This window comes from Canis aureus, chromosome 7, assembly GCF_053574225.1.
Source record: "Canis aureus isolate CA01 chromosome 7, VMU_Caureus_v.1.0, whole genome shotgun sequence".
NCBI lineage: Eukaryota > Metazoa > Chordata > Mammalia > Carnivora > Canidae > Canis > Canis aureus.
Window position 1 is genome coordinate 36762409 of NC_135617.1, and position 24572 is coordinate 36786980.

Genomic DNA, 24572 nt, shown 5'->3' on the forward strand with positions numbered 1-24572 from the left:
TTTCCATCCAAGCTTACGGTTTTTAAAAACCTAAAAATGTTGCCAAGTAAACTTATCCCATATCAATCTGAGGAAGAACACATATTCCAACACCATATCACCTGGAAATAATCATTGGTAAGTTATATACCCTCTGTGCCTCAGTTTCCTCACCTGTAAAATGGAAATAATATCAGTATGTATACCTCCTAGGGTTTTTGTAAGAATTAAATGAAAACATAGGGCACCTTGGTGGCACAATCCATTAAGCATCCAACTCTTGCAGCTCAGGTCATAATCCCAGAGTCATGAGACAGAGCCTCACATCCAGCTCTGTGGTCAATGCAGAGTCCGCTTAAGATTCTACCTCCCGGGGGGGAGGAGCGAGATGGCGGAGGAGTAGGGTCTCCAAATCACCTGTCTCCACCAAATTACCTAGATAACCTTCAAATTATCCTGAAAATCTATCAATTCGGCCTGAGATTTAAAGAGAGACCAGCTGGAATGCTACAGTGAGAAGAGTTCGCGCTTCTATCAAGGTAGGAAGACGGGGAAAAAGAAAGAAAGAAACGAAGGCCTCCAAGGGGGAGGGGCCCGCGAGGAGCTGGGCTGAGGCCGGGGCGAGTGTCCCCAGGACAGGAGAGCCCCGTCCCAGAGGAGCAGGAGCTGCACCGACCTTCCCGGGCGGAAAGGGGCCCGCAGGGAGTTGGAGCAGGACCCAGGAGGGCGGGGATGCCCTCGGGCTCCCAGGACAGTAACAGACACCTGCGCCCCGGGAGAGTGCGCCGAGCTCCCTAAGGGCTGCAGCGCGCTCGGCGGGACCCGGAGCAGCTCGGGGGGGCTCGGGCGGCGGCTCCGCGGAGGGGGCTGCGGGGCGGGAGCAGCTCGGGGAGCTCGGGGGCGGCTCCGCGGAGGGGGCTGCGCGGCCCAGGGGGCAGCTCGGGGGAGCTCGGGCAGAGGAAGAGGCTCCGTGCAGAGAGGCCTGCGCGGTTCCAGGAGCAGCTCGGAGGGGCTCGGGCGGCAGCTCCGCGGAGGGGGTTGCGCGGCCCGGGAGCGCGAATCCAACAGCGCAGGCTCCGGAGCACAGGGCGCCGGGACACGGCCCAGGATCCCGCCAACCCCCGGGACAGGCAGAGGCCGGGAGGGCCCAGGACAGCAAGGACGCTCCTGCCCCAGCTGAGCAGATCAGCGGCCCCGCCCCGGAGCCTCCAGGCCCTGCAGACGGAGTTCCTGCCGGAGCTGAATCCAGGTTTCCAGAGCTGCCCCGCCACTGGGGCTGTTCCTCCTGCGGCCTCACGGGGTAAACAACCCCCACTGAGCCCTGCACCAGGCAGGGGCAGAGCAGCTCCCCCAACTGCTGACACCTGAAAATCAGCACAACAGGCCCCTCCCCCAGAACACCAGCTAGACGGACAAGTTCCAGGAGAAGCCAAGGGACTTAAAGTACACAGAATCAGAAGACACTCCCCCGTGGTTCTTTTTTTGTTTTGTTTTGTTTTGTTTTGTTTTGCTTTTTGATTTGTTTCCTTCCCCCACCCCCTTTTTTTTCTCCTTTCTTTTTCTTTCTCTTTTTCTTCTTTTTTTTTTTTTCGTTTTTTTTTCTTCCCTTTTTTTTCTCTTTCTCTTTTCTTTCCTTCTTTCTCTCCTCTCTTTTTCTCTTTTTCCCAATACAACTTGCTTTTGGCCACTCTGCACTGAGCAAAATGACTACAAGGAAAACCTCACCTCAAAAGAAAGAATCAGAAACAGTCCTCTCTCCCACAGAGTTACAAAATCTGGATTACAATTCAATGTCAGAAAGCCAATTCAGAAGCACTATTATACAGCTACTGGTGGCTCTAGAAAAAAGTATAAAGGACTCAAGAGACTTCATGACTGCAGAATTTAGAGCTAATCAGGCAGAAATTAAAAATCAATTGAATGAGATGCAATCCAAACTAGAAGTCCTAACGACGAGGGTTAACGAGGTGGAAGAACGAGTGAGTGACATAGAAGACAAGTTGATAGCAAAGAGGGAAACTGAGGAAAAAACAGACAAACAATTAAAAGACCATGAGGATAGATTAAGGGAAATAAACGACAGCCTGAGAAAGAAAAACCTACGTTTAATTGGGGTTCCCGAGGGCGCCGAAAGGGACAGAGGGCCAGAATATGTATTTGAACAAATTCTAGCTGAAAACTTTCCTAATCTGGGAAGGGAAACAGGCATTCAGATCCAGGAAATAGAGAGATCCCCCCCTAAAATCAATAAAAACCGTTCAACCTCGACATTTAATAGTGAAGCTTGCAAATTCCAAAGATAAAGAGAAGATCCTTAAAGCAGCAAGAGACAAGAAATCCCTGACTTTCATGGGGAGGAGTATTAGGGTAACAGCAGACCTCTCCACAGAGACCTGGCAGGCCAGAAAGGGCTGGCAGGATATATTCAGGGTCCTAAATGAGAAGAACATGCAACCAAGAATATTTTATCCAGCAAGGCTCTCATTCAAAATGGAAGGAGAGATAAAGAGCTTCCAAGACAGGCAGCAACTAAAAGAATATGTGACCTCCAAACCAGCTCTGCAAGAAATTTTAAGGGGGACTCTTAAAATTCCCCTTTAAGAAGAAGTTCAGTGGAGCAGTCCACAAAAACAAGGACTGAATAGATATCATGATGACACTAAACTCATATCTCTCAATAGTAACTCTGAATGTGAACGGGCTTAATGACCCCATCAAAAGGCGCAGGGTTTCAGACTGGATAAAAAAGCAGGACCCATCTATTTGCTGTCTACAAGAGACTCATTTTAGACAGAAGGACACCTACAGCCTGAAAATAAAAGGTTGGAGAACCATTTACCATTCGAATGGTCCTCAAAAGAAAGCAGGGGTAGCCATCCTTATATCAGATAAACTAAAATTTACCCCAAAGACTGTAGTGAGAGATGAAGAGGGACACTATATCATACTTAAAGGATCTATTCAACAAGAGGACTTAACAATCCTCAATATATTTGCCCCGAATGTGGGAGCTGCCAAATATATCAATCAATTATTAACCAAAGTGAAGAAATACTTAGATAATAATACACTTATACTTGGTGACTTCAATCTAGCTCTTTCTATACTCGATAGGTCTTCTAAGCACAACATCTCCAAAGAAACGAGTGCTTTAAATGATACACTGGACCAGATGGATTTCACAGATATCTACAGAACTTTACATCCAAACTCAACTGAATACACATTCTTCTCAAGCGCACATGGAACTTTCTCCAGAATAGACCACATATTGGGTCACAAATCGGGTCTGAACCGATACCAAAAGATTGGGATTGTCCCCTGCATATTCTCGGACCATAATGCCTTGAAATTAGAACTAAATCACAACAAGAAGTTTGGAAGGACCTCAAACACGTGGAGGTTAAGGACCATCCTGCTAAAAGATAAAAGGGTCAACCAGGAAATTAAGGAAGAATTAAAAAGATTCATGGAAACTAATGAGAATGAAGATACAACCGTTCAAAATCTTTGGGATGCAGCAAAAGCAGTCCTAAGGGGGAAATATATCGCAATACAAGCATCCATTCAAAAACAGGAAAGAACTCAAATACAAAAGCTAACCTTACACATAAAGGAGCTAGAGAAAAAACAGCAAATAGATCCTACACCCAAGAGAAGAAGGGAGTTAATAAAGATTCGAGCAGAACTCAACGAAATCGAGACCAGAAGAACTGTGGAACAGATCAACAGAACCAGGAGTTGGTTCTTTGAAAGAATTAATAAGATAGATAAACCATTAGCCAGCCTTATTAAAAAGAAGAGAGAGAAGACTCAAATTAATAAAATCATGAATGAAAAAGGAGAGATCACTACCAACACCAAGGAAATACAAACGATTTTAAAAACATATTATGAACAGCTATACGCCAATAAATTAGGCAATCTAGAAGAAGTGGACGCATTCCTGGAAAGCCACAAACTACCAAAACTGGAACAGGAAGAAATAGAAAACCTGAACAGGCCAATAACCAGGGAGGAAATTGAAGCAGTCATCAAAAACCTCCCAAGACACAAGAGTCCAGGGCCAGATGGCTTCCCAGGGGAATTTTATCAAACGTTTAAAGAAGAAACCATACCTATTCTCCTAAAGCTGTTTGGAAAGATAGAAAGAGATGGAGTCCTTCCAAATTCGTTCTATGAAGCCAGCATCACCTTAATTCCAAAACCAGACAAAGACCCCACCAAAAAGGAGAATTACAGACCAATATCCCTGATGAACATGGATGCAAAAATTCTCAACAAGATACTGGCCAATAGGATCCAACAGTACATTAAGAAAATTATTCACCATGACCAGGTAGGATTTATCCCTGGGACACAAGGCTGGTTCAACACCCGTAAAACAATCAATGTGATTCATCATATCAGCAAGAGAAAAACCAAGAACCATATGATCCTCTCATTGGATGCAGAGAAAGCATTTGACAAAATACAGCATCCATTCCTGATCAAAACTCTTCAGAGTGTAGGGATAGAGGGAACATTCCTCGACATCTTAAAAGCCATCTATGAAAAGCCCACAGCAAATATCATTCTCAATGGGGAAGCACTGGGAGCCTTTCCCGTAAGTTCAGGAACAAGACAGGGATGTCCACTCTCACCACTGCTGTTCAACATAGTACTGGAAGTCCTAGCCTCAGCAATCAGACAACAAAAAGACATTAAAGGCATTCAAATTGGCAAAGAAGAAGTCAAACTCTCCCTCTTCGCCGATGACATGATACTCTACATAGAAAACCCAAAAGTCTCCACCCCAAGATTGCTAGAACTCATACAGCAATTCGGTAGCGTGGCAGGATACAAAATCAATGCCCAGAAGTCAGTGGCATTTCTATACACTAACAATGAGACTGAAGAAAGAGAAATTAAGGAGTCAATCCCCTTTACAATTGCACCCAAAAGCATAAGATACCTAGGAATAAACCTAACCAAAGATGTAAAGGATCTATACCCTCAAAACTATAGAACACTTCTGAAAGAAATTGAGGAAGACACAAAGAGATGGAAAAATATTCCATGCTCATGGATTGGCAGAATTAATATTGTGAAAATGTCAATGTTACCCAGGGCAATATACACGTTTAATGCAATCCCTATCAAAATACCATGGACTTTCTTCAGAGAGTTAGAACAAATTATTTTTAAGATTTGTGTGGAATCAGAAAAGACCCCGAATAGCCAGGGGAATTTTAAAAAAGAAAACCATATCTGGGGGCATCACAATGCCAGATTTCAGGTTGTACTACAAAGCTGTGGTCATCAAGACAGTGTGGTACTGGCACAAAAACAGACACATAGATCAGTGGAACAGAATAGAGAATCCAGAAGTGGACCCTGAACTTTATGGGCAACTAATATTTGATAAAGGAGGAAAGACTATCCATTGGAAGAAAGACAGTCTCTTCAATAAATGGTGCTGGGAAAATTGGACATCCACATGCAGAAGAATAAAACTGGACCACTCTCTTTCACCATACACAAAGATAAACTCAAAATGGATGAAAGATCTAAATGTGAGACAAGATTCCATCAAAATCCTAGAGAAGAACACAGGCAACACCCTTTTTGAACTCGGCCATAGTAACTTCTTGCAAGATACATCCACGAAGGCAAAAGAAACAAAAGCAAAAATGAACTATTGGGACTTCATCAAGATAAGAAGCTTTTGCACAGCAAAGGATACAGTCAACAAAACTCAAAGACAACCTACAGAATGGGAGAAGATATTTGCAAATGACCTATCAGATAAAGGGCTAGTTTCCAAGATCTATAAAGAACTTATTAAACTCAACACCAAAGAAACAAACAATCCAATCATGAAATGGGCAAAAGACATGAACAGAAATCTCACAGAGGAAGACATAGACATGGCCAACATGCATATGAGAAAATGCTCTGCATCACTTGCCATCAGGGAAATACAAATCAAAACCACAATGAGATACCACCTCACACCAGTGAGAATGGGGAAAATTAACAAGGCAGGAAACAACAAATGTTGGAGAGGATGCGGAGAAAAGGGAACCCTCATACAGTGTTGGTGGGAATGTGAACTGGTGCAGCCACTCTGGAAAACTGTGTGGAGGTTCCTCAAACAGTTAAAAATATACCTGCCCTACGACCCAGCAATTGCACTGTTGGGGATTTACCCCAAAGATACAGATGCAGTGAAACGCCGGGACACCTGCACCCCAATGTTTATAGCAGCAATGGCCACGATAGCCAAACTGTGGAAGGAGCCTCGGTGTCCAACGAAAGATGAATGGATAAAGAAGATGTGGTCTATGTATACAATGGAATATTACTCAGCTATTAGAAATGACAAATACCCACCATTTGCTTCAACGTGGATGGAACTGGAGGGTATTATGCTGAGTGAAGTAAGTCAGTCGGAGAAGGACAAACATTATATGTTCTCATTCATTTGAGGAATATAAATAATAGTGAAAGGGAATATAAGGGAAGAGAGAAGAAATGTGTGGGAAATATCAGAAAGGGAGACAGAACGTAAAGACTGCTAACTCTGGGAAACGAACTAGGGGTGGTAGAAGGGGAGGAGGGCGGGGGGTGGGAGTGAATGGGTGACGGGCACTGGGGGTTATTCTGTATGTTAGTAAATTGAACACCAATAAAAAATAAATTAAAAAAAAAAAGATTCTACCTCCCTTTCCCTCTGCCCCTTTCCCCACCCTTACACATGCCAGAGCGTGCACATGCATATTCTTTCTCTCTCTCTCACACACTCTCTCTCTCTCTTTCTCTCTCTGTCAAACAAATAAGTAATCTTAAGGTAAAAAAAAAGAATTAAATGAAAACATTTGTAAAGCCTTTAACAGGGTTGGTTATTACCATTTAATACATAAAATTTAATACATAAAATTTAGTTTAGGATAAATAAGTTCCTACATAATGAGGGAACCTGGAAGAAAAGCTCACATCAAAATATATCTTTAAGCTTTCTAATTCGTAACTGTGGAGAAGTTAGTAAAATCACTAACAGCTTGCCTCTATTTGCATTTAATCCATTCCTTCCAAAAAACAAAAACAAAACACTTAGGAGTTGGGATTTTTAGATTACACTGAACAAAGATTTTTTTAGCATTTTGCATAAACCATTCTAATCCTCATAAATTTGATGGGCAGCAGGTAGCCCAAATTATGTAGACAAATAAACTCAACCACACAGAGATTTTGCTAGAAGTCCCCTAACATGAAAATGCAAAACCTAGATCATAATTTTGGGTAGCTGGCTTCTGGAGTATTTGAGGAAATCAAATATACATTATTATTAGTAGTAATAGTATTAGAAACATTTTTGTTTTTGTCTAAGGATGGACATAAAGTGCATGGACTCTGGGGCCAGGCAGTGAGTTCAAATCCCAGCTCTACTACTCACTTGCTAATAAGTTAATTAACTTTTCTGTGTCTCAGTTTCCTCTTCTGTAAAAACAAGAGGACAATACTAACACTGTGAGCATTAAATGAGACATTAATTACAAAGTGCTTAAAACACTGCCTGACACATATAAGTGCTCAGCTAATAGTAACTGTTGCTATTTGCAAGTTGCAGACACAAAGCATCTGGTATCCGTGAACAATATCTGCCTCTCAAGAACTCAGGGGACAGTAATCACGAGTCTGACATCTGAGAGATGAGCAGGGCCTCCTCATATAAACTATGCCCTCCTACTCCCACCTACCTGACATTTTAAACGCACTGAGAAGGTGCCCGCCCCATGGCACCACATGTGTGTATGTACAGACTGTCTTCACTGAACAAAGAATTCCTTGAGAAGAAAGGCCCTGACCTGTTTCCTCAGTGGCGGAGCTGACACTGGCACCAGCAGATACTCCATAAATGTGTGATGAATAAATGAACACTCAGTCCTCTAGATTTTTAAGTAGCTTTAAATTTCAGGTCCCTAATTAAAATACAAACCCTTCTAGACACTAATTCCTTAACGTGTTAGCAGCAATTAGTGACAATTAGCTGCAGGAAGAATGGTGACAGTTTCCCACTGCTTCTAGCACATTTCAACACCATCTAGTTCTACAATCACACAGCAAAGACAAATCAGTCTATACTGAAATACAGTCTAGAGTGGATTCTGCCTAAAAAAAAGAAATAAAGAAATTTACAAATAAAAGTACATTTCTAAAATGCTTACCTTGCCTCATAAATGAAAGGGCTTTTTCTTTTAAGTTTTCTGTCAGTTGTCTCTTTTTAGTTAGGTAATCCAAAACATAAATATTGGGAGCAAAATTTATCATGTTCTGTTCACCACAGCCATAAGGCATCCGAATCAATGAGGCTAAGCCATTGATGGAAGAACCAAGGATATCTCCTGAAAGCACAAGACATTCAATACATTCAGCAAATACTCAGTAATTGTAGCTCCTGTTGGCAAAGAAACTTCTGCTGAGTACAGAAGGCATGTGACACTGAAGCAAACCTGAAACAGGGTACAGACTTTATATCAAGCTTTTAGGGAGACTGGTCAAGTAACTGATTACACAGTGGCACCAAACTTGTAGATTATGTGACAAATCAGACTTCTAGTTCATTTAAAGATGTGGCATATGCCAGGCAAAAAAGAAGTTTAAAAAATCATTCTTGAACAAAAATATCAGGAACTGACCATCAGGAAACCATCATTTTTATATAAGAAAGAAATGTTTTATTAGTAGTATTCTTCACATAACTAGAACTTCACTCTGATTTCTTACTAACACACTACAAACACTTGAGAAATTATTTAAGAGTAAAGATTATAATATTTTTCAATGTGTTCTCTTTAATAAAAACAAAGTAGAATTAACATGTAAATGTATTTCAATGAATCTCAGAATCAAAACAGATAAGGGATATTCTTCAAAGTTAGTAATATAAAATTAACAAAATGCCTGCTTAAAAGACACCTCTACCTACATTCTAACACCATGACTTAGGGAAATAAGTAAAAAATTTAGAAATACAGAGGCTGAGTTCCAATTCTTACCCCACTGTGAGGGGTATCTGGATGGCTCAGTCAGTTAAATGTCTGCCTTTGGCTCAAGTCATGATCCTGAGGTCCTGGGATCAAGCCTCACATCAGGTACCCCCTCCCCTGCTCAGCAGTAAGCTTGCTTCTCCCTCTGCCTGATGCTCCCTGCTTGTGCTCTCTTCCTGTCAAATAAATAAATAAAATCTTAAAAAAAAAAATTCCGACCCCACTGTGGCTAAGTTGTATGGAGAACACTCTTCCATCTAGTTTATTTTAGAAATTTACCCATTTCAAGTCCAAAAACTTAGTGATAACCTAATCCTTAAAAAAAGAATCTAAAAAGACAGGAAGACCTCTTTTAAATGAATAGGCTGCAGCCATGCTGGCATATGATGTCTTAAACTTAAGATGTTAACACAAAAAAAAATTAATAGAGGTTATATTGTTATCATTCATGTTTTTATGGTTTTTAACATTCAAAGTGAACATAAACTTATAGTCTCAAAATTCAAAGAAGCAAACTAATATTCACACTAAAATTCTGGGCTACCAAAATAGATTTTTTTAAAAATAAATAACCAAATAAAAATACAACTTGAAAAATCATTCTTTGCATCAAGCTTAAAAACCAAACCTCAAGAGTATTTCAATAACTAAAGATAGACTCATTCCAATGTAAAGAATGGTGGTATGCATTTGAAACTGAAAAGTATCTTCCCTTTGTGTATATGTGTATGCACACACTTGTGTGTGTGTGTATGTGTACGGCATCCCCCCATGTGTGTGCTGCACCTCCCCACATCCCAACACTATGGGAGAATTTATTCACCTAGGTAGAGAGCTTGTTTAATTCTTCTTAAGAATTATGCCTAAGATTCTCAAAAAGTACTCTATAAGGGATTAGTTGGTTGAGTTATAATGGAAAGTATTAGATCAGATGGGGTGTAAAAGAACCTCTGAAAAAGTGCCTTAGGTCCTGAAATCTTGAAGACCTAACAAACTATTTAGATTCATTAATCTTCATTAATCTAAACATTTCCTTCAGTTATTTGTGAAGTGCAACCAGATAAATAGTTTATGTGGAAGCTATGTTTAACAGCTGATGTAATAATACTTTCAGGTTGCCAGAAGGTGACCAGGAGAGGGTGAAATCAGTAGGTTGTTTGCATCCTGCTGTAAAGGTTATCTGCCTCCTGCACAGAGAACAGCTTTAGGCAATAGTGCTCAATTTCTAGTTAGAAGCACTTGTGAAACCTTTTCAAAATATACATAGCCCATGAAATTCTGATTGTGTGGGTTGAAAGTAGAGCTTGCGTTTTTACAAAACTCCATAAAAGATTCTGATATGTACCAGTGGCTGAAAATCACAGAAGCCAGAAGCTCCACTCTTAGAAATAATCCCACCCTCCAGCCACATTATGGTGGGTGCTGCTACCCAAACAGTGTTCTATACACCAGAAGCATCAGCATCAAGTGGGAGCTGGTTAGAAATGCATAATCTAAAGCCCCACCCCAAGCCTAATAAACCAACATCTTCCTTTAAACAAGATCCCTGCATGATTCATATGCACACTGCAATTAAGAACTAGCCTAGGACACATATCTGCTCGTCTTTCTATTGTTCTCAGCAGCTGGTATCAACTAAAAACTTTTGCAACCTCTTTTCTTATGACTAAATTAAAAAACACACCTAAACATAGATAAAATATGTACATTATATTGTCATATACAAATTAACCAGTAGTGATGGTGATAAGACTGTATTCTTACCAACTGCAGTGATCTGAACTCGTTCACTACCACTCACTGTGTTGGGAGGAAATGAGAAACTCAAAGTTTTCAGGGGAGTTTGTAACTTGTTGTCAGTCAAGTCTAACAAGATGGATTGTGAATACGATTTTTCTATTCCTTCAGCCTGTTGGAAAAAAGTAACACAATTAACATCATCTTCACTCATCTGTTTAGAGAACTTTATATAAATAAGATAAACGTCTTGCCTGTTGTATCTGCAGTATGTGTACAATTGAAAAAATACCTACTGTTTTTTATTCCTGCTCCAAATCTGTTACTAAACGCTTACTTTCTAGTTAAAGTAGACAAAACATTTCATGAAATGGTAATTGGAATGGCAAAGGATAAGATGAAAAGGTGATGAGAAAAACCCTCTGAAGTAAATCCTATTATTATCCAAAGAGAGATTATACACCTTGTTCTAAATCACATTTGACAGAGCTGGGATTTGAACCTAGGGCTGTCACATCGGAACACAAGTGCTTATCTACTAGGCTGAGTTGTCTTTTTCTGCATAATATCTTCTCCAAAATAAATCTACAAAATATCTTCCAATTATATTGAGGAATTTCAAAATTCAAAATCTACATATCCACTTGGCATGATTTACTAGGACCCCAGTGTAACACAGTTTGTAAATGCAACTGATTCCAAAAGAGATTCACTATACAGGCATACCATAAAGTTAAAGAGAATATTGGCAATTATCTCCAAAACATAATATAGATCTTTGCATACAGATGAGAAAACAATTAGACAATACCAAGTGGGTAGAGATGACCTACTAGATCTTGCCAACAAATTTAACCAAGAGAAAAACCATCTTCTATTTCCTTTTCAATTATGTATTTCCGTTTCACTTACTCAAGACTTCAAATACTTACCTTTACTAAAATCTTCTGTGTGACAGCATCAGAAGCAGTAGGTGAAATGGCTGTGACTGTGATAGGTATTTCCCCCAGATATGTTGGCCTGATTGGGAAAAGAACAGTTGCCCCATCCTCACTGGGAACCAGAATGGTCTGCTGGTGTCCTGTGACATTTATTTCATTTGAAGCCATTAGAATATCAAATTTGTCGCTTTTCTCAATGATTACTTCAACCTGGAAGGAAAATTATCAAAATTTTTCTATAATAAATGCTCCTCAGAAAAGTGTTGCTTTATCCCCACGTTAAATGCTATTAAATCCATGGAGCTCAAGACTAAGGAAGATGAGACAGAGATTCAGCCAAGGATAGGATGAGAGGGTCATCAGGAAAATCTTCATTTCTCTATGCTCTCCTCCATCTCCAGATATGTGGGAACAGGGCACTGCAGTTCCACTTATTTTTTAAATTTTATTTATTTATTTATTTTATATAGAGAGAGAGCACAAGCAGGGAGAAGGGGGAGCAGACAGAGGGAGAAGCAGGCTCCCTGCTGAGCAGGGAGCCCAAAGCAGGGCTCGATCCCAGGACCCTGGGATCATGACCTGAACCAAAGGCAGATGCTTCAACCAACTGAGCCACCCAGGCACCCCAGCAGTTCCATTTCTAACATTAAATGCCCATTAACATTAAGTTCTGTCATTATGCAAAGCCTTTGAGTGGGAAGGACATGCCCAGAAAGGTTATTTCATGTCATGGTATTGCCACCAGCCTGGTTTAACTGAGTCATCCTAGGACACTGGTCCCGTTAATAAACACCTAAGACAAACAAGATGAAGTGTTATTACATCCTTCGAGAGTCTCTGCTAAATTATTCCAAGGAAAGAATGACACAGAGATGAGTACTGAAGCATATATTGGTTGTAAACTTTTGTAAAGTATGTCAAAGCTGCCAATCTTATCAAGAGCGGCATTTATGGGATGCCTGGGTGGCTCGGCAATTGAGCACCTGCCTTCAGCTCAGGGCATGATCCTGGAGTCCTGGGGTCGAGTCCTGCATCAGGCTCCCTGCATGGAGCCTGCTTCTCTCTCTGCCAGTGTCTCTGCCTGTGTGTGTGTGTGTGTGTGTGTGTGTGTGTGTCTCATGAGTAAATAAAAAAGATCTTAAAAAAAAAAAAAAAAACAGCATTTACCCAAGCCTTATACTTCATGAGTTGTTTTCCATTTCCATTTCTCATCTGTTTATCAAAATATTTTCTCTAGGAATAATAATTATTAGTCCTATTTTACAGAGGAGGAAACTACTATTAACTTATTTCCTGGTAAGTTATAGAGCAGGACATTGAATCCAGGCCTTCTGATTCCAGATCTTTTGCTCTTTACAATGTATAATTGTTGACTAAGTTAAAAAGTACAATTCAGGGGCACCTGAGTGGATCAGTTTGTTAAGTGTCTGCCTTCAGCTCAGGTCATGATCCAGAGTACTGGGATCGAGCCCCCATTGGGCTCCCCACTCAGCTGGGAGTCTGCTTTCTCTCTCTCCCTCTGCCCTTCCCCCCAACTCCTGCTCTCTCTTTCTCAAATAAATAAATAAAATCTTTTTTAAAAATTTAAGTACAATTTTAAAATACAATTTATAAAACATAGTATTTAAAGAGGTTGTGGAATTTTTATATAATGAAATTAATTACATACCCCTACTTACTCTAAGGGGAGAAAAAAATCAGTCACTTGGTTAGTACTACAATGGGCACAACACAAACGGTGGCCTAATAGGCCTGCCTTCCAGAGAACTGACTAACTAAAGGAAACATAAGACACATGACTCAAAAAACAAAGCCTTGTTTTGAATACACTGTATTCAAAATAGAGTACACTATATAAACATGGAAACAAGGCATAACAGAATGGGTGAGGAAGGGCATCCTAGTTTCAAGCCAGGTCTTGAAAGAAGTAAGTTCTTGCCAACTGCAAGGAGCACAAAATGGCAGTGAGAAGCAGCAACGCCTTCTAGATGCAGGGAAGGCTAGGAAAGGGTACAGGGAAGCAGAAAAGATAATGACCTGCCTCAGATATAGTGAGGAAATTTTGCAGCTAATGTGGAAAACCTGTGCTGGAAATTAAACAGAATGTACAGACACACGCTAATACTATCCTTAGACATGAATAAGTAGAAGAAATCACTGACAAAGTATATTTATTTCCAGCCTCTCAGAAATGTATAAAATGCTTAGATTCCCAGATACCCAAACATTAACAATCTAATCCCTGTGTGTTTTCTCCATTTTTTTCCTGAAGTGTGAATTAACAAAACATTTAATATATTACCTCAGTGGCATCTTTCAAATAATTGAATATGGTTACTTCCAAAGCAAACTCTTCACCTCTGATAATAGAGTAAGGAAGATTCAAAAAAATGAAAAACGGTTGGAAGGCTTGTAGCTGGAAAAGACAAACAAATATATATTTTATTCAAATCAAAATGCTTCACATTCATGCAATTAAAAGCAAATCTCACAAAACCTGTGAAGCTTGTAATTCCACATAGAAATGTCCACTTGCCTACCAACAAAAAACAAATAGCAACTTATCCCAAATCAATGATGATAAATTGATAGGATGCTATTTAATAGAGTAATTACTACACTTTATAAATGCCTACTAGGACCCAGGGACTTTATTTTTTTATCATTTTATTTTATTCTCATCATGATAAGTATACTCTTTAACCCCCCTCTTTAATCTCCTCTCTGGTCACCATCTGTTTGTTCATAGTTCAATCTGTTTCTCAGTTACCTCTTTTTTTCCTTTGTTCATTTGTTTTGTTTCTTACATTCCACAAATAAGATTATATCGTATTTGTCTTTCTCTGACTGACTTATTTGACTTAGCATTATACTCTCTAGCTCTATCCATGTTGTTGCAAATGGCAAGCTTTCATGCTTTTTATGGCTAATATTCCATCATATATTTATAACACATCTCCTTTATCCATTCATCTATCTGTGGACACTTGGGCTGCTTCTATAATTTGACTGTTGTAAATAATGCTGCAATAAACAGATGGTGCATGTATCCCTTTGAATTAGTGTTTTTGTTTTTTGAGAGTTAAATACCCAGTAGTGTGATTCCTAGATCATGGAGTGGTTTTATTTTTGTCTTTTGAGGAACCTCCATGTTGTTTTCCAGAGTGGCTACACCACTTTGCATTCCTACCAACAGTACAAGGGGTTCTTTTTTCTCCACATCCTTGCCAACACCTGTTGTGTCTTGTGTTGTTGATTTTAACTATTCTGACAGGTGTGAGATGATATCTCATTGCACCTTTGATTTGCATTTCCCTGATAATCAGTGATGTTGAGCATCTTTTCATGTATCTGTTGGCCATCTGTATGTTTTCTGGGGAGAAACATCTGTTCATGTCTTCCGTCCATTTTAATCGGATTATTTGGTTTGGGAGTATTGAGTTTATCAGTTCTTTATATATTTTGGATACTAATCCTTTATCAGATATGTCATTTGCAAATATCTTCTCCCATTCATTGGGTTGTCTTTTAGTTTTGTTTTTTCCTTCACTGTCCAGAAATTTTTACTTTGATGTAGTCCCAATAGTTTATAGGTACTTTACACAAATTATTTCATTTAATCCTTACAACTTTTATGAGGCAGGATCTATGCTCATATTTTACAGAAAAGAAATCAGAAGCTCAGAGATCTCTGTAACTAGTACAAGATTACATCACTAGTGAATGAAGGAGCCAGAAATGGATCCCAGCATGTCTGATGCCAAAGCCCAGCTCCTCACCTACTATGCTATGATGACTCCACCAATCTGCTTTAAAAGCCACTGGCCAAGTCAAACAGCTCTTGTTTTAGACTCACGGAGAAAGTCTAAGTGATGTTCTGCTTACTACCTTCTAACATATATAGGCACATGTACTTTCTCCCTGGTGACCCAATTCTGATATTGTTGGCCAAATCCTACAGGGGCAGCTAAACCCCTACCCTGCCTCTGAAAATAAATCTTGATTAGTTTAGGCCAATGGTTGTCACTGGCAGCAGTAGTTCCCTCTAGAGGTTTACTCAGACATTTGTGGAAGTGTCTTAGAATGTTACAATGATTGAAAGGTACGATTGACACATAGTGGGTGAAAGTCTGAAATGCTCAGGACCGCCCCAGACAATGAAGAATTGTCCCACATCTCTCATGATTAAATGCCTCTTCAGACATTCACATAAAGTACTTACTTATGATGACCTGAACTTACAACCTAATTCGAACTTATATATAAACCCAAAGCATTTTTCAACACACACTGAATTTTTCATAAATACAACTATTTTGTAAATCAACAGAAGAGTGCATATTTTTGTGTTTATAACATTACCAAAAGTGGTTCATGGTTTCAAAGACTGACATCACTACAAGCAGTATCAGTCAAGGTTTTTGAGTTGCTAAAACAACACATGTATATCAAACTCCACTTGCAGCTGTTACACAGTGGGTGATTTGATGCATGGAGTAAATATTTAAAGATTTATGCCTTCTAATGTGGCTATGTCTGATCACTTATACACTATAATATATATTATTTTATTACACCTTACTTTTATTCTCCTTCATATTTCACTTAAGGCATCATATTCATTTTTTTTAAATTGAGTATGCAGATATACTGTATTTTCTATGATTTTCATTCCAGATGGTAAAGGGGAAAACAAAATATCTGTTATAAAGAGAAGGCTTCAGGGATCCCTGGGTGGTGCAGCGGTTTAGCGCCTGCCTTTCGCCCAGGGCGCGATCCTGGAGACCCAGGATCGAATCCCACGTCGGGCTCCCGGTGCATGGAGCCTGCTTCTCCCTCTGCCTATGTCTCAGCCTCTCTCTCTCTCTCTCTCTCTCTCTCTCTCTCTCTCTGTGACTATCATAAATAAATAAAAAAAATTTAAAAAAAATAAATAAAGAGAAGGCTTCAGATATGACAGAGTAAGAGCTACTGGTCTAAGACCAAACAAGGTCATTATATTCCTCTTGCCAGCAACTAGTTTGGAAAGTAACATGTGATGCAATTTGACCAGAAATATGAAGGAATGCCTGCTAGAAATACATCTTGAGAAGTTCTGTCCTTTCTTTTCAGAGGGAATACACAGAAACTCTCTCTCTTCTGGCCTTTGGAAATAGCTAGATTCATTCAATAATAAAGTTTTTAATCCAAATCTTAATATGAATGTAGCACATTTAGGAGTTTAGCACAGCTCACATTCTAAAGTATAAAACCAATGAAAAACAAAAGGAAAAGCTGACAAATCTCTAAACATCAACATCATAAGAGTCATTTTTGAAAATCCATTGAAGAGTTGACACTTTCTTTACTTTGGACACTAACATTTACAAGAAAGTCTTTAATATACTACCTCCACTGGAGTACTTGTTAATCCAAGACCTAAGTCCTCAGAGATCACGAAAGCAGTAGCTACCCAAGAAGTGATAGAATCAGGCACAGTAACTTCAAATTCTTGGTATATCCTAGAACTGAAGTCAAGATAAAAACAAAAATCACAACACCATGAATTGACATGTATCCAAAAAAGTCAACATAATCTAAATCATTTTTAGAAGAGTTTTAATTTTCCAAATTGTTTGGAGATCTAAATTTGTTAAAAGTAAGCATGAAACAGTAGATCTCAAATTCTCAAGGAACAGGTCATTTAATAAGGCCATCACACTGCATTCTGACCCATATTCCATTGAAAGCTTTCTGCAGTGTTTATACCTTCAGAATGACAATTATTTTTATAAATGTTGTATATAGAAAATAAATATCTATTTTCAAATTTAATGTAATTTATGTCAATTTGCATAAAACTTTCTCTCTTTATCCTAGTCAATGCTTTTTTTTTTTTTTTTGAGGTTTGACTTGTGTCTTATTTCAAGTTTCCATAAATGGCTGACTATAAAATATGTGAAGGTTTCATGATTCATCTGCTCAGTCATCAGGCCAGATAGCACAGGGTTTGTCAACTAAGCTGAATCCTTCTATCACCTGTGCTCTTCTTCCTGTGGCTCATGGAGAGGTTTTACAAGGAGCCACAAGGTCAAGGGAGTAATTATGAGTGCTTCCCACTCTAAGGCAATAAGTGTACCCTCAGTAATTTTCTCTAACAAGAACCATGAAACTTCAAAGAAGTTAAAAACACCCTTCACTAGAAGGAGTCCAGCTTCTCCTTAATGACACTCTCACTGCCCCAATTTGCATGTGGCTTTACTAAATACTACATTTAAATACAATAAATATCATTCTAAAATTAAAACTTCTTCATCTATTTAGTTGTTAATCACAATATTTGTACTTAAACATTAGAAAGAACAAAAAATTTATTTAAAACGAACACTAGACAAAGTATGTATGAGCAAAGAACATTACAAATCTTTACCCCATCTTGGTGTCCAGCCAAATCCAAGTCTCTGGAAAATGCTTTCTGACATGTGGATTGCTAACCGAAGAGAAGTCATGAAAATCTACCAAGTATCCTTCATTTTCCTCTACAAACCTCTCAGCAAATTCTACACTGTCATCTAAAAATCAACATTGATAATTGTTAGGAAAAAAAGTCACTGTAGAGGATGATTATAAACTTAGTTCACAGAATCACAACACCTCTTAGGTAAATGGAACGTCAGAGTTCATCTTATCCAACCTTCTCATTTTACAGATGAGATACCTGATTCTCATAGAAGTCAAGTGACTTACCCAAGGCTCTGAGGCCAGTTACAGAAGCACCAAAACTAAAAAACGAGAAAAAAAAAAAAAAAAAAAAAACCTTCCCTGCCTGTACAACTACTACCTGAAAAACTACTTATAGTGCAATTGCTAAAAAACAATTAATAAAAAAAAAACAATTAATATTTTTAAAGTTCCCTCCAATTTTGTTCTCTTTTCAGTTCCCTAGTGATCATTACTATTGGCTATACCAGCCATAAGATACTACAATCAACCAGTTTACTAGCTTAAAAATAGTCATGTTGCGATACAGACTGACACACTTCCAAAAATGTCAACGTTAACCTAAACCATTTTTGGAAAAGTCTTAATTTTTCAAATTGTTTACATATCTACATTTTTTTAAAGTAAGCATGAAACAGTAAATCCCAAATTCTCAAGGAACAGATCATCTAATAAAGCCATAACACTGCATCCTAACCCATATTCCACTAAAAGCTTTCTTTCTATTTCTATCACCCACTTCTATTTTTTTCAACTTTTCTATAAGTCTAAAATTATTTCAAAATAAAATGCAAAACAGGGGTGTCTGGATGGCTCAGTGTGTTAAGCATCTGCCTTTGGCTCAGGTCATGATGTCAGGGTCCTGGGATCGAGCCCCACATTGGGCTCCCAGCTCAGGGCGAGTCTGCTTCTCCCTCTTCCTCTGCCCTCTCTCCCCATCCCACCCCCACCCCACTCATGTTCTCAATCTCTCTCCCTCAAATAAATAAAAAAATATTTTTAAAATCAAAATAAAACAAAATAAAAAATAAAATAAGATGCAAAACAATATACTGTAGTAGGTACCACGGATACAAAGATGAATGTAGTGAGCTCTACTCATAGTCTATGGAGGAGACAAATAGAAAACTGTAGTAAACATGGTAAGAATTATAACAGGCATATATATTGTGCACAGAATGGCTGATTTTACCCAGAATCTGAATAATGAAAATAGTATGGCTAGGGGGAAAAATCCATTTTGCAGGAGTGTTGCTGTTTGTTTGCAAATTCCATTTTTTTTAAGTCTCTAGTTAGAGAGTATCCCATACAGGGGCGGGGCGAGGGGAGGGCAGAAAGCTAAGTACAAAGGCATGTCCAGAATATGACGTGACTATTAGGTAAGAGTGCCATAAAATGAGAAAAAGAATGGCAAGGTCCAGATATTAAAATATCACATGCCATGATGAAGGACTTAGAGTAAACATTTAATCAATTCTGACCCTTTGAAGGGTCAAAAATAAATTTGAAACATGATGTAGCCCATGTTTTATAACAGTAACTCTGGCATCACTGTGAGCAATGGTTTAGAGGTAGGGGAAAATGAAGGCAGGCAAAAGTTAGTTAAGAGGCTCTTGCAATGATCAAGGAGACACTGTCAAGGGCCTGAAGCCAAGCAGAGGAGAGGAATGATAGTCTCAAGAGATGATTCTGCTCTGTCTCTTGGGTGGGTGACTTCTGTGTATTTCCCCTGGCATGCTGTACTTTTCCCACCCCAGTGCTCAGCACACACTTCTAATGATATGTTGTTCTGCCCCACTAGACCAACCTGAAATCTCATTGCCTCATATATGCTAGGCATGCAATTAATATCATCACTATCCGTTAAAGAATGAATGAACAAACTGGACCTGAGGAATAAGATAAGAATAAGATAATAAGATAATAATAAGATAAGAAATAATAAGATAATAAGAAAAGATAATAGGGAATTACGGACTTAGAAGTGCTAAACACATGCTAAGCATTTTATGTGCTTTTGAATTTAATCTCATAATAACCCTGTCATACCAAGGATATTATTAGTCCTATATTTCCCTGGGAGGCTTGAGGCTGAGAGAGATTAACTGATTTTCTCAGGTCATAAAGCCAGAATTTAAAGCCAGAAGTATTTGATGTCAATTCCTTTCCTAACCACCATGCTGTTCCACATCTGACAGAAAGAAAGGAAGGGATTAAGGATGAGTTCCGGATTTCTGATTTAGACATCTAGGTAGATGATGATTTCATTAACACGGATTTGAGGGATCCCTGGGTGGCGCAGCGGTTTAGCGCCTGCCTTTGGCCCAGGGCGCAATCCTGGAGACCCAGGATCAAATCCCACGTCAGGCTCCCGGTGCATGGAGCCTGCTTCTCCCTCTGCCTGTGTCTCTGCCTCTCTCTCTCTCACTGTGTGCCTATCATAAATAAATAAAAATTAAAAAAAAAAAAAAGAAAACACAGATTTGAAATTATATCCATTCAAGGAATCACATATCAGTAAAGTTATATTAGGGAAAAGCAAAGTTGTTAAGAAAGAGAAGATCATAAACCTGGTTTGTGACATATTGAATTTAAGGTATTTGTGGGATATAGAATCAGAGGGGTAAGATAAACAGTCAAGATGTTCCAGAGTTGAGTGTAATGGGGAAGATGTTATGGAAGTACAAAGAACTAGGAAAGAATTCTACCGAATTGATTAACCATGTAGTCCAGACAAGGCATTGGAGGAAAGTCAAGGCAGAAGGAGTCAATAATTCCCAATAACCAGGAGATGTCAAGACCAAAAAAGATATTTGGTCTCTAGAAAGGATAAAGACATTTGATAGATTTAAAGGAGTGAAGAAATATACAAGGTAGAAGGACAGGCATTTGAAACTTTAAAAGTAGAACAGTGTTCCAGTGATAAAATGACCTTGGGTCACTACTGATGCCATAGTGGTGACTACAGGATAGTATATATTAGATGGATCAACCACATGTGGGACAGTCAAATCTTCCCAGGATGATAACAGGAGTAAGACTTTAAGGACTCTGAATCTTTTGTGAGGTTCATCAATGCATACAGAGGTAAAAGGAAAGTAGGGGATGCATACAGAGGTAAAAGGAAAGTAGGGGACCTAAATGTTGACTGAAGGAATTATCACTGAAATATTTGAGCTTCAAATGAGAAGTTGCTCTTAACTAAGGGTTGCCAAACAGTGATCTTGAAGTGGTCAAGATAACACTGTATACTATGTACCTAGGAACCCTGATCCAGAAGAGAAGCAGAAAAAGTCATGTCAGTCACTTGAGAAGGTTTCTAAGGACACAGTATGCTAATAAGAGTATCAAGTTTCTTCTGTTACAGGAGGGGGAGGAGCAGAAGAAAGTTCTCAGGAAAGGTATTCCTGACAGGAATAGAGAATTCAGAGATAGGAACTGTGACAGTTCTGGAGCATTACAAGATGACATTAGCCTAACGTTACTAGAAAGAAAAGGCAACAATTTCTATAGTTAACCATTCACATTTATACATTTCCTTCAGTCAAAACATTTTTATTTCTTACTAAAAGCACACTTATTAGTTGGGTGGCAACTCTAGCAATACTGGGAACCAGGATATACAGATGTGACGCTGTCCAGGAGAAACTCAGATTGATGAGACACATGCACATGAGTGTGTGTGCATGCATGCACGCACCAGCATACTTTATGGCATCTGGGTTATATTCCAGGTGAACATCAAAAAGCTAGAGAACAAAAATGTTTCAAAATATGTTGCTCCTTGGGCAGCCTGAGTGGCTCAGCGGTTTAGCACCGCCTTTGGCCCAGGGCGTGATCCTGGAGACCCAGGATCGAGTCCCATGTCGGGCTCCCTGCATGGAGCCTGCTTCTCCCTCTGCGTGTGTGTGTGTGTGTGTCTCTCTCTCTCTCTCTCTCTCTCCTCTCTGTGTCTCTCATGAATAAATAAAATCATTAAAAAGAATTTTTTTAATGTTGCTCCTTTTAACTAATTCCAAAATAATAGCAGAGTTTGTAATACAAATTAAAGCATAGGATCTTCCAATATGTCCAAAAATATAACCATCTCAAAGAACTACAGAGAGCAAATAGAAAGTATTCATTTCAAAAATCTAGATAGAAACCCAAACATTCCATGTCATGGCTCAGATGAACATTATACTCCAAAGATTTAGGATAAGAGAACAGAAAATGAAGATCATGATTACCATGTCCAACCAGAAAGTAACCATACCTATATACATAATTTTAAATACCTGAGATGAAAGACTTAAATACTTTAAAAACATATTGAGGTTTTACTTACAAACACCATCAATGTAATCCTTCAAAAGGTTTGCATCTGTCAATACCCAGAGGCCACATTCCTAGAAAAATAATTTTAATTTTCTTTAAAAATAAAAGTTTAAATGCTCTATAAAATGTCACAGCAGTCTCCCATACTCTTAACTCACTCATGTTCATTTATTTTTATGCATACATGAAAGTATTTTTTTTTTTACCCTATCTCATTTTTGAGAATTTCTCCCTCTCATACACAGGACACACACACACTCTCTCTCGCATGCACTTTTTCCATTTGCTTTCAAAATTGGAAGGATGATTATCTTTCCATTTCAAATTATATTTATATAACATGCTGTACTTCAACACATTTAACAAAATGCTACCATTTCATAATGCAGATAATTAATTCTGAAAGTGTTTCCAATAGTAAAAGATATATCTTTTCAAATTATGTAACAAACTAAACATACCTGAAAAACTGCAAAAGAATTCATGAACATGCCTAAATAATATCCTGTGTTATATAGTTCCAACTCATGGACCACCTAAGGAGAAAATAAAATACATGGTATGGATTGATTCATATCAACCTGTTCTGCCCTCTGCAATATTTCTTGCATGTTACTTAGGTATCATATAGCCCACAGCTTATCTAATTTGAAAATGACACAAATGGAGGAATAAATAATATTTGTATGTGCATGCCTTGTGCATGATTCAATCAGCTAAAAATACATTTCTTTTTTTAACTTATCTTTACTCTGTTCAGAATCAAGAGTTCCTAAGAAGTGTATGCTTGAGGGGCGCCTGGGTGGTTCAGTCAGTTAAGCGCTCAACTCTTGGTTTCAGTTCAGGTTCATGATCTCATGGTCCTGGGACCAAGCCCTGTACCAGGCTCCACACTCAGTCAGCTGTGGATTCTCTCTTTCCCTCCCTTTCTGCCCCATCCCCCTACACTCTCTCTCTCAAATAAATAAATAAATAAGAGCACCTGGGCAGTTCAGTCAGTTAAGTGTCTGCCTTCGGCTCAGGTCATGATCTCAGAGTCCTAAGGATCAAGCCCTGGGTTGGGTTTCCTGCTCAGTGGGGAGTCAGCTTCTCCCTTACCCTCCCACCCCTCCCCCTGCTTGTGCATGCTCGCTCTCGCTCTCTGTCTCTGATAAATAAATTAAATATTTTTTAAAATAAATAAATTAGGGCAGCCCAGGTGGTTCAGCAGTTTAGTGCCACCTTCAGCCCAGGGCTTGATCCTGGAGACCCTGGATCAAGTCCCATGTCAGGCTCCCTGCATGGAGCCTGCTTCTCCCTCTGCCTGTGTCTCTGCCTCTCTCTCTCTCTCTCTCTCTCTCTCTCTCTGTGTCTCTCGTGAATAAATAAATAAAATCTTTTTAAAAATTAAATTAAATTAAATTAGTTAATTAAATCGAAAAAAAAAAGGGGGGGTATGCTTGAGTTTTGCCCAAGAAGAACTTAAATGTCACCAGTTGACTAAACCAACACATAGGGATTAGCATTGAAAACAACCCACACTTTTGACAGATAAATGGGTTAAATCAGAAGGTTAATATAAGTTCTGCACAATATCAGTTAGAGTTTTAAAAATAACAAAAATAAGTAATTCACAAAAAAGAAATGCAAATGATTAATAAGCATAAAAAATATTTAACCTCATTGACAAAGTAACACAAATTACATCAATGAGATAGCTTTTTCAATACTGAGATATTTGCATTATCACATTAGCAATGCTATTTTTTTTTTAAGAACAGCACTCATTGCTAGCAAGAGAGAGTAAAATAGGCTAAAAGAGAGAGTAAAGTAGACAGCTCCTTTAAAAGCTAAACATAGACTAGCATATATGACCTGGCAATTCCATTCCCATGTATATAATGAAAATAACAGGGACTTAAAGAGATACATGCATGCTGTGCATCACTGTAGCATTAGCCACAATAGCCAAAAGATAGAAACAACTTAAACACCCTTCAACAGAAGAATGAATACACAAAATGAGGTAGATAAATACAATTGTATATTATGCAGCCATAAAAATAAAGTTCAGATACATCTACGACATGGATGAACCCTGAAAACC

General features: G+C 38.8%; 1 protein-coding gene across 4 annotated transcripts in view; it reads right to left on the reverse strand.

Moving 5' to 3' along the window:
- The window catches only part of CD109 (CD109 molecule), a 137068-nt gene that overhangs the window by 33312 nt on the left and 79184 nt on the right, over positions 1-24572 (reverse strand). For all 4 annotated transcript variants that reach the window (XR_013383207.1, XM_077903370.1, XM_077903368.1 and 1 more), the window contains 8 exons: positions 22948-23022; positions 22497-22557; positions 18099-18240; positions 17079-17196; positions 13992-14105; positions 11681-11899; positions 10776-10920; positions 8190-8366 (listed from right to left, as the gene is read on the reverse strand). Coding sequence is in view for 3 of the 4 variants with exons in the window: in XM_077903370.1 (XP_077759496.1) it covers positions 8190-8366; positions 10776-10920; positions 11681-11899; positions 13992-14105; positions 17079-17196; positions 18099-18240; positions 22497-22557; positions 22948-23022 (1051 nt within the window). In the remaining variant the exon portion in view is untranslated. The remainder of the gene's footprint in view (positions 1-8189; positions 8367-10775; positions 10921-11680; positions 11900-13991; positions 14106-17078; positions 17197-18098; positions 18241-22496; positions 22558-22947; positions 23023-24572) is intronic.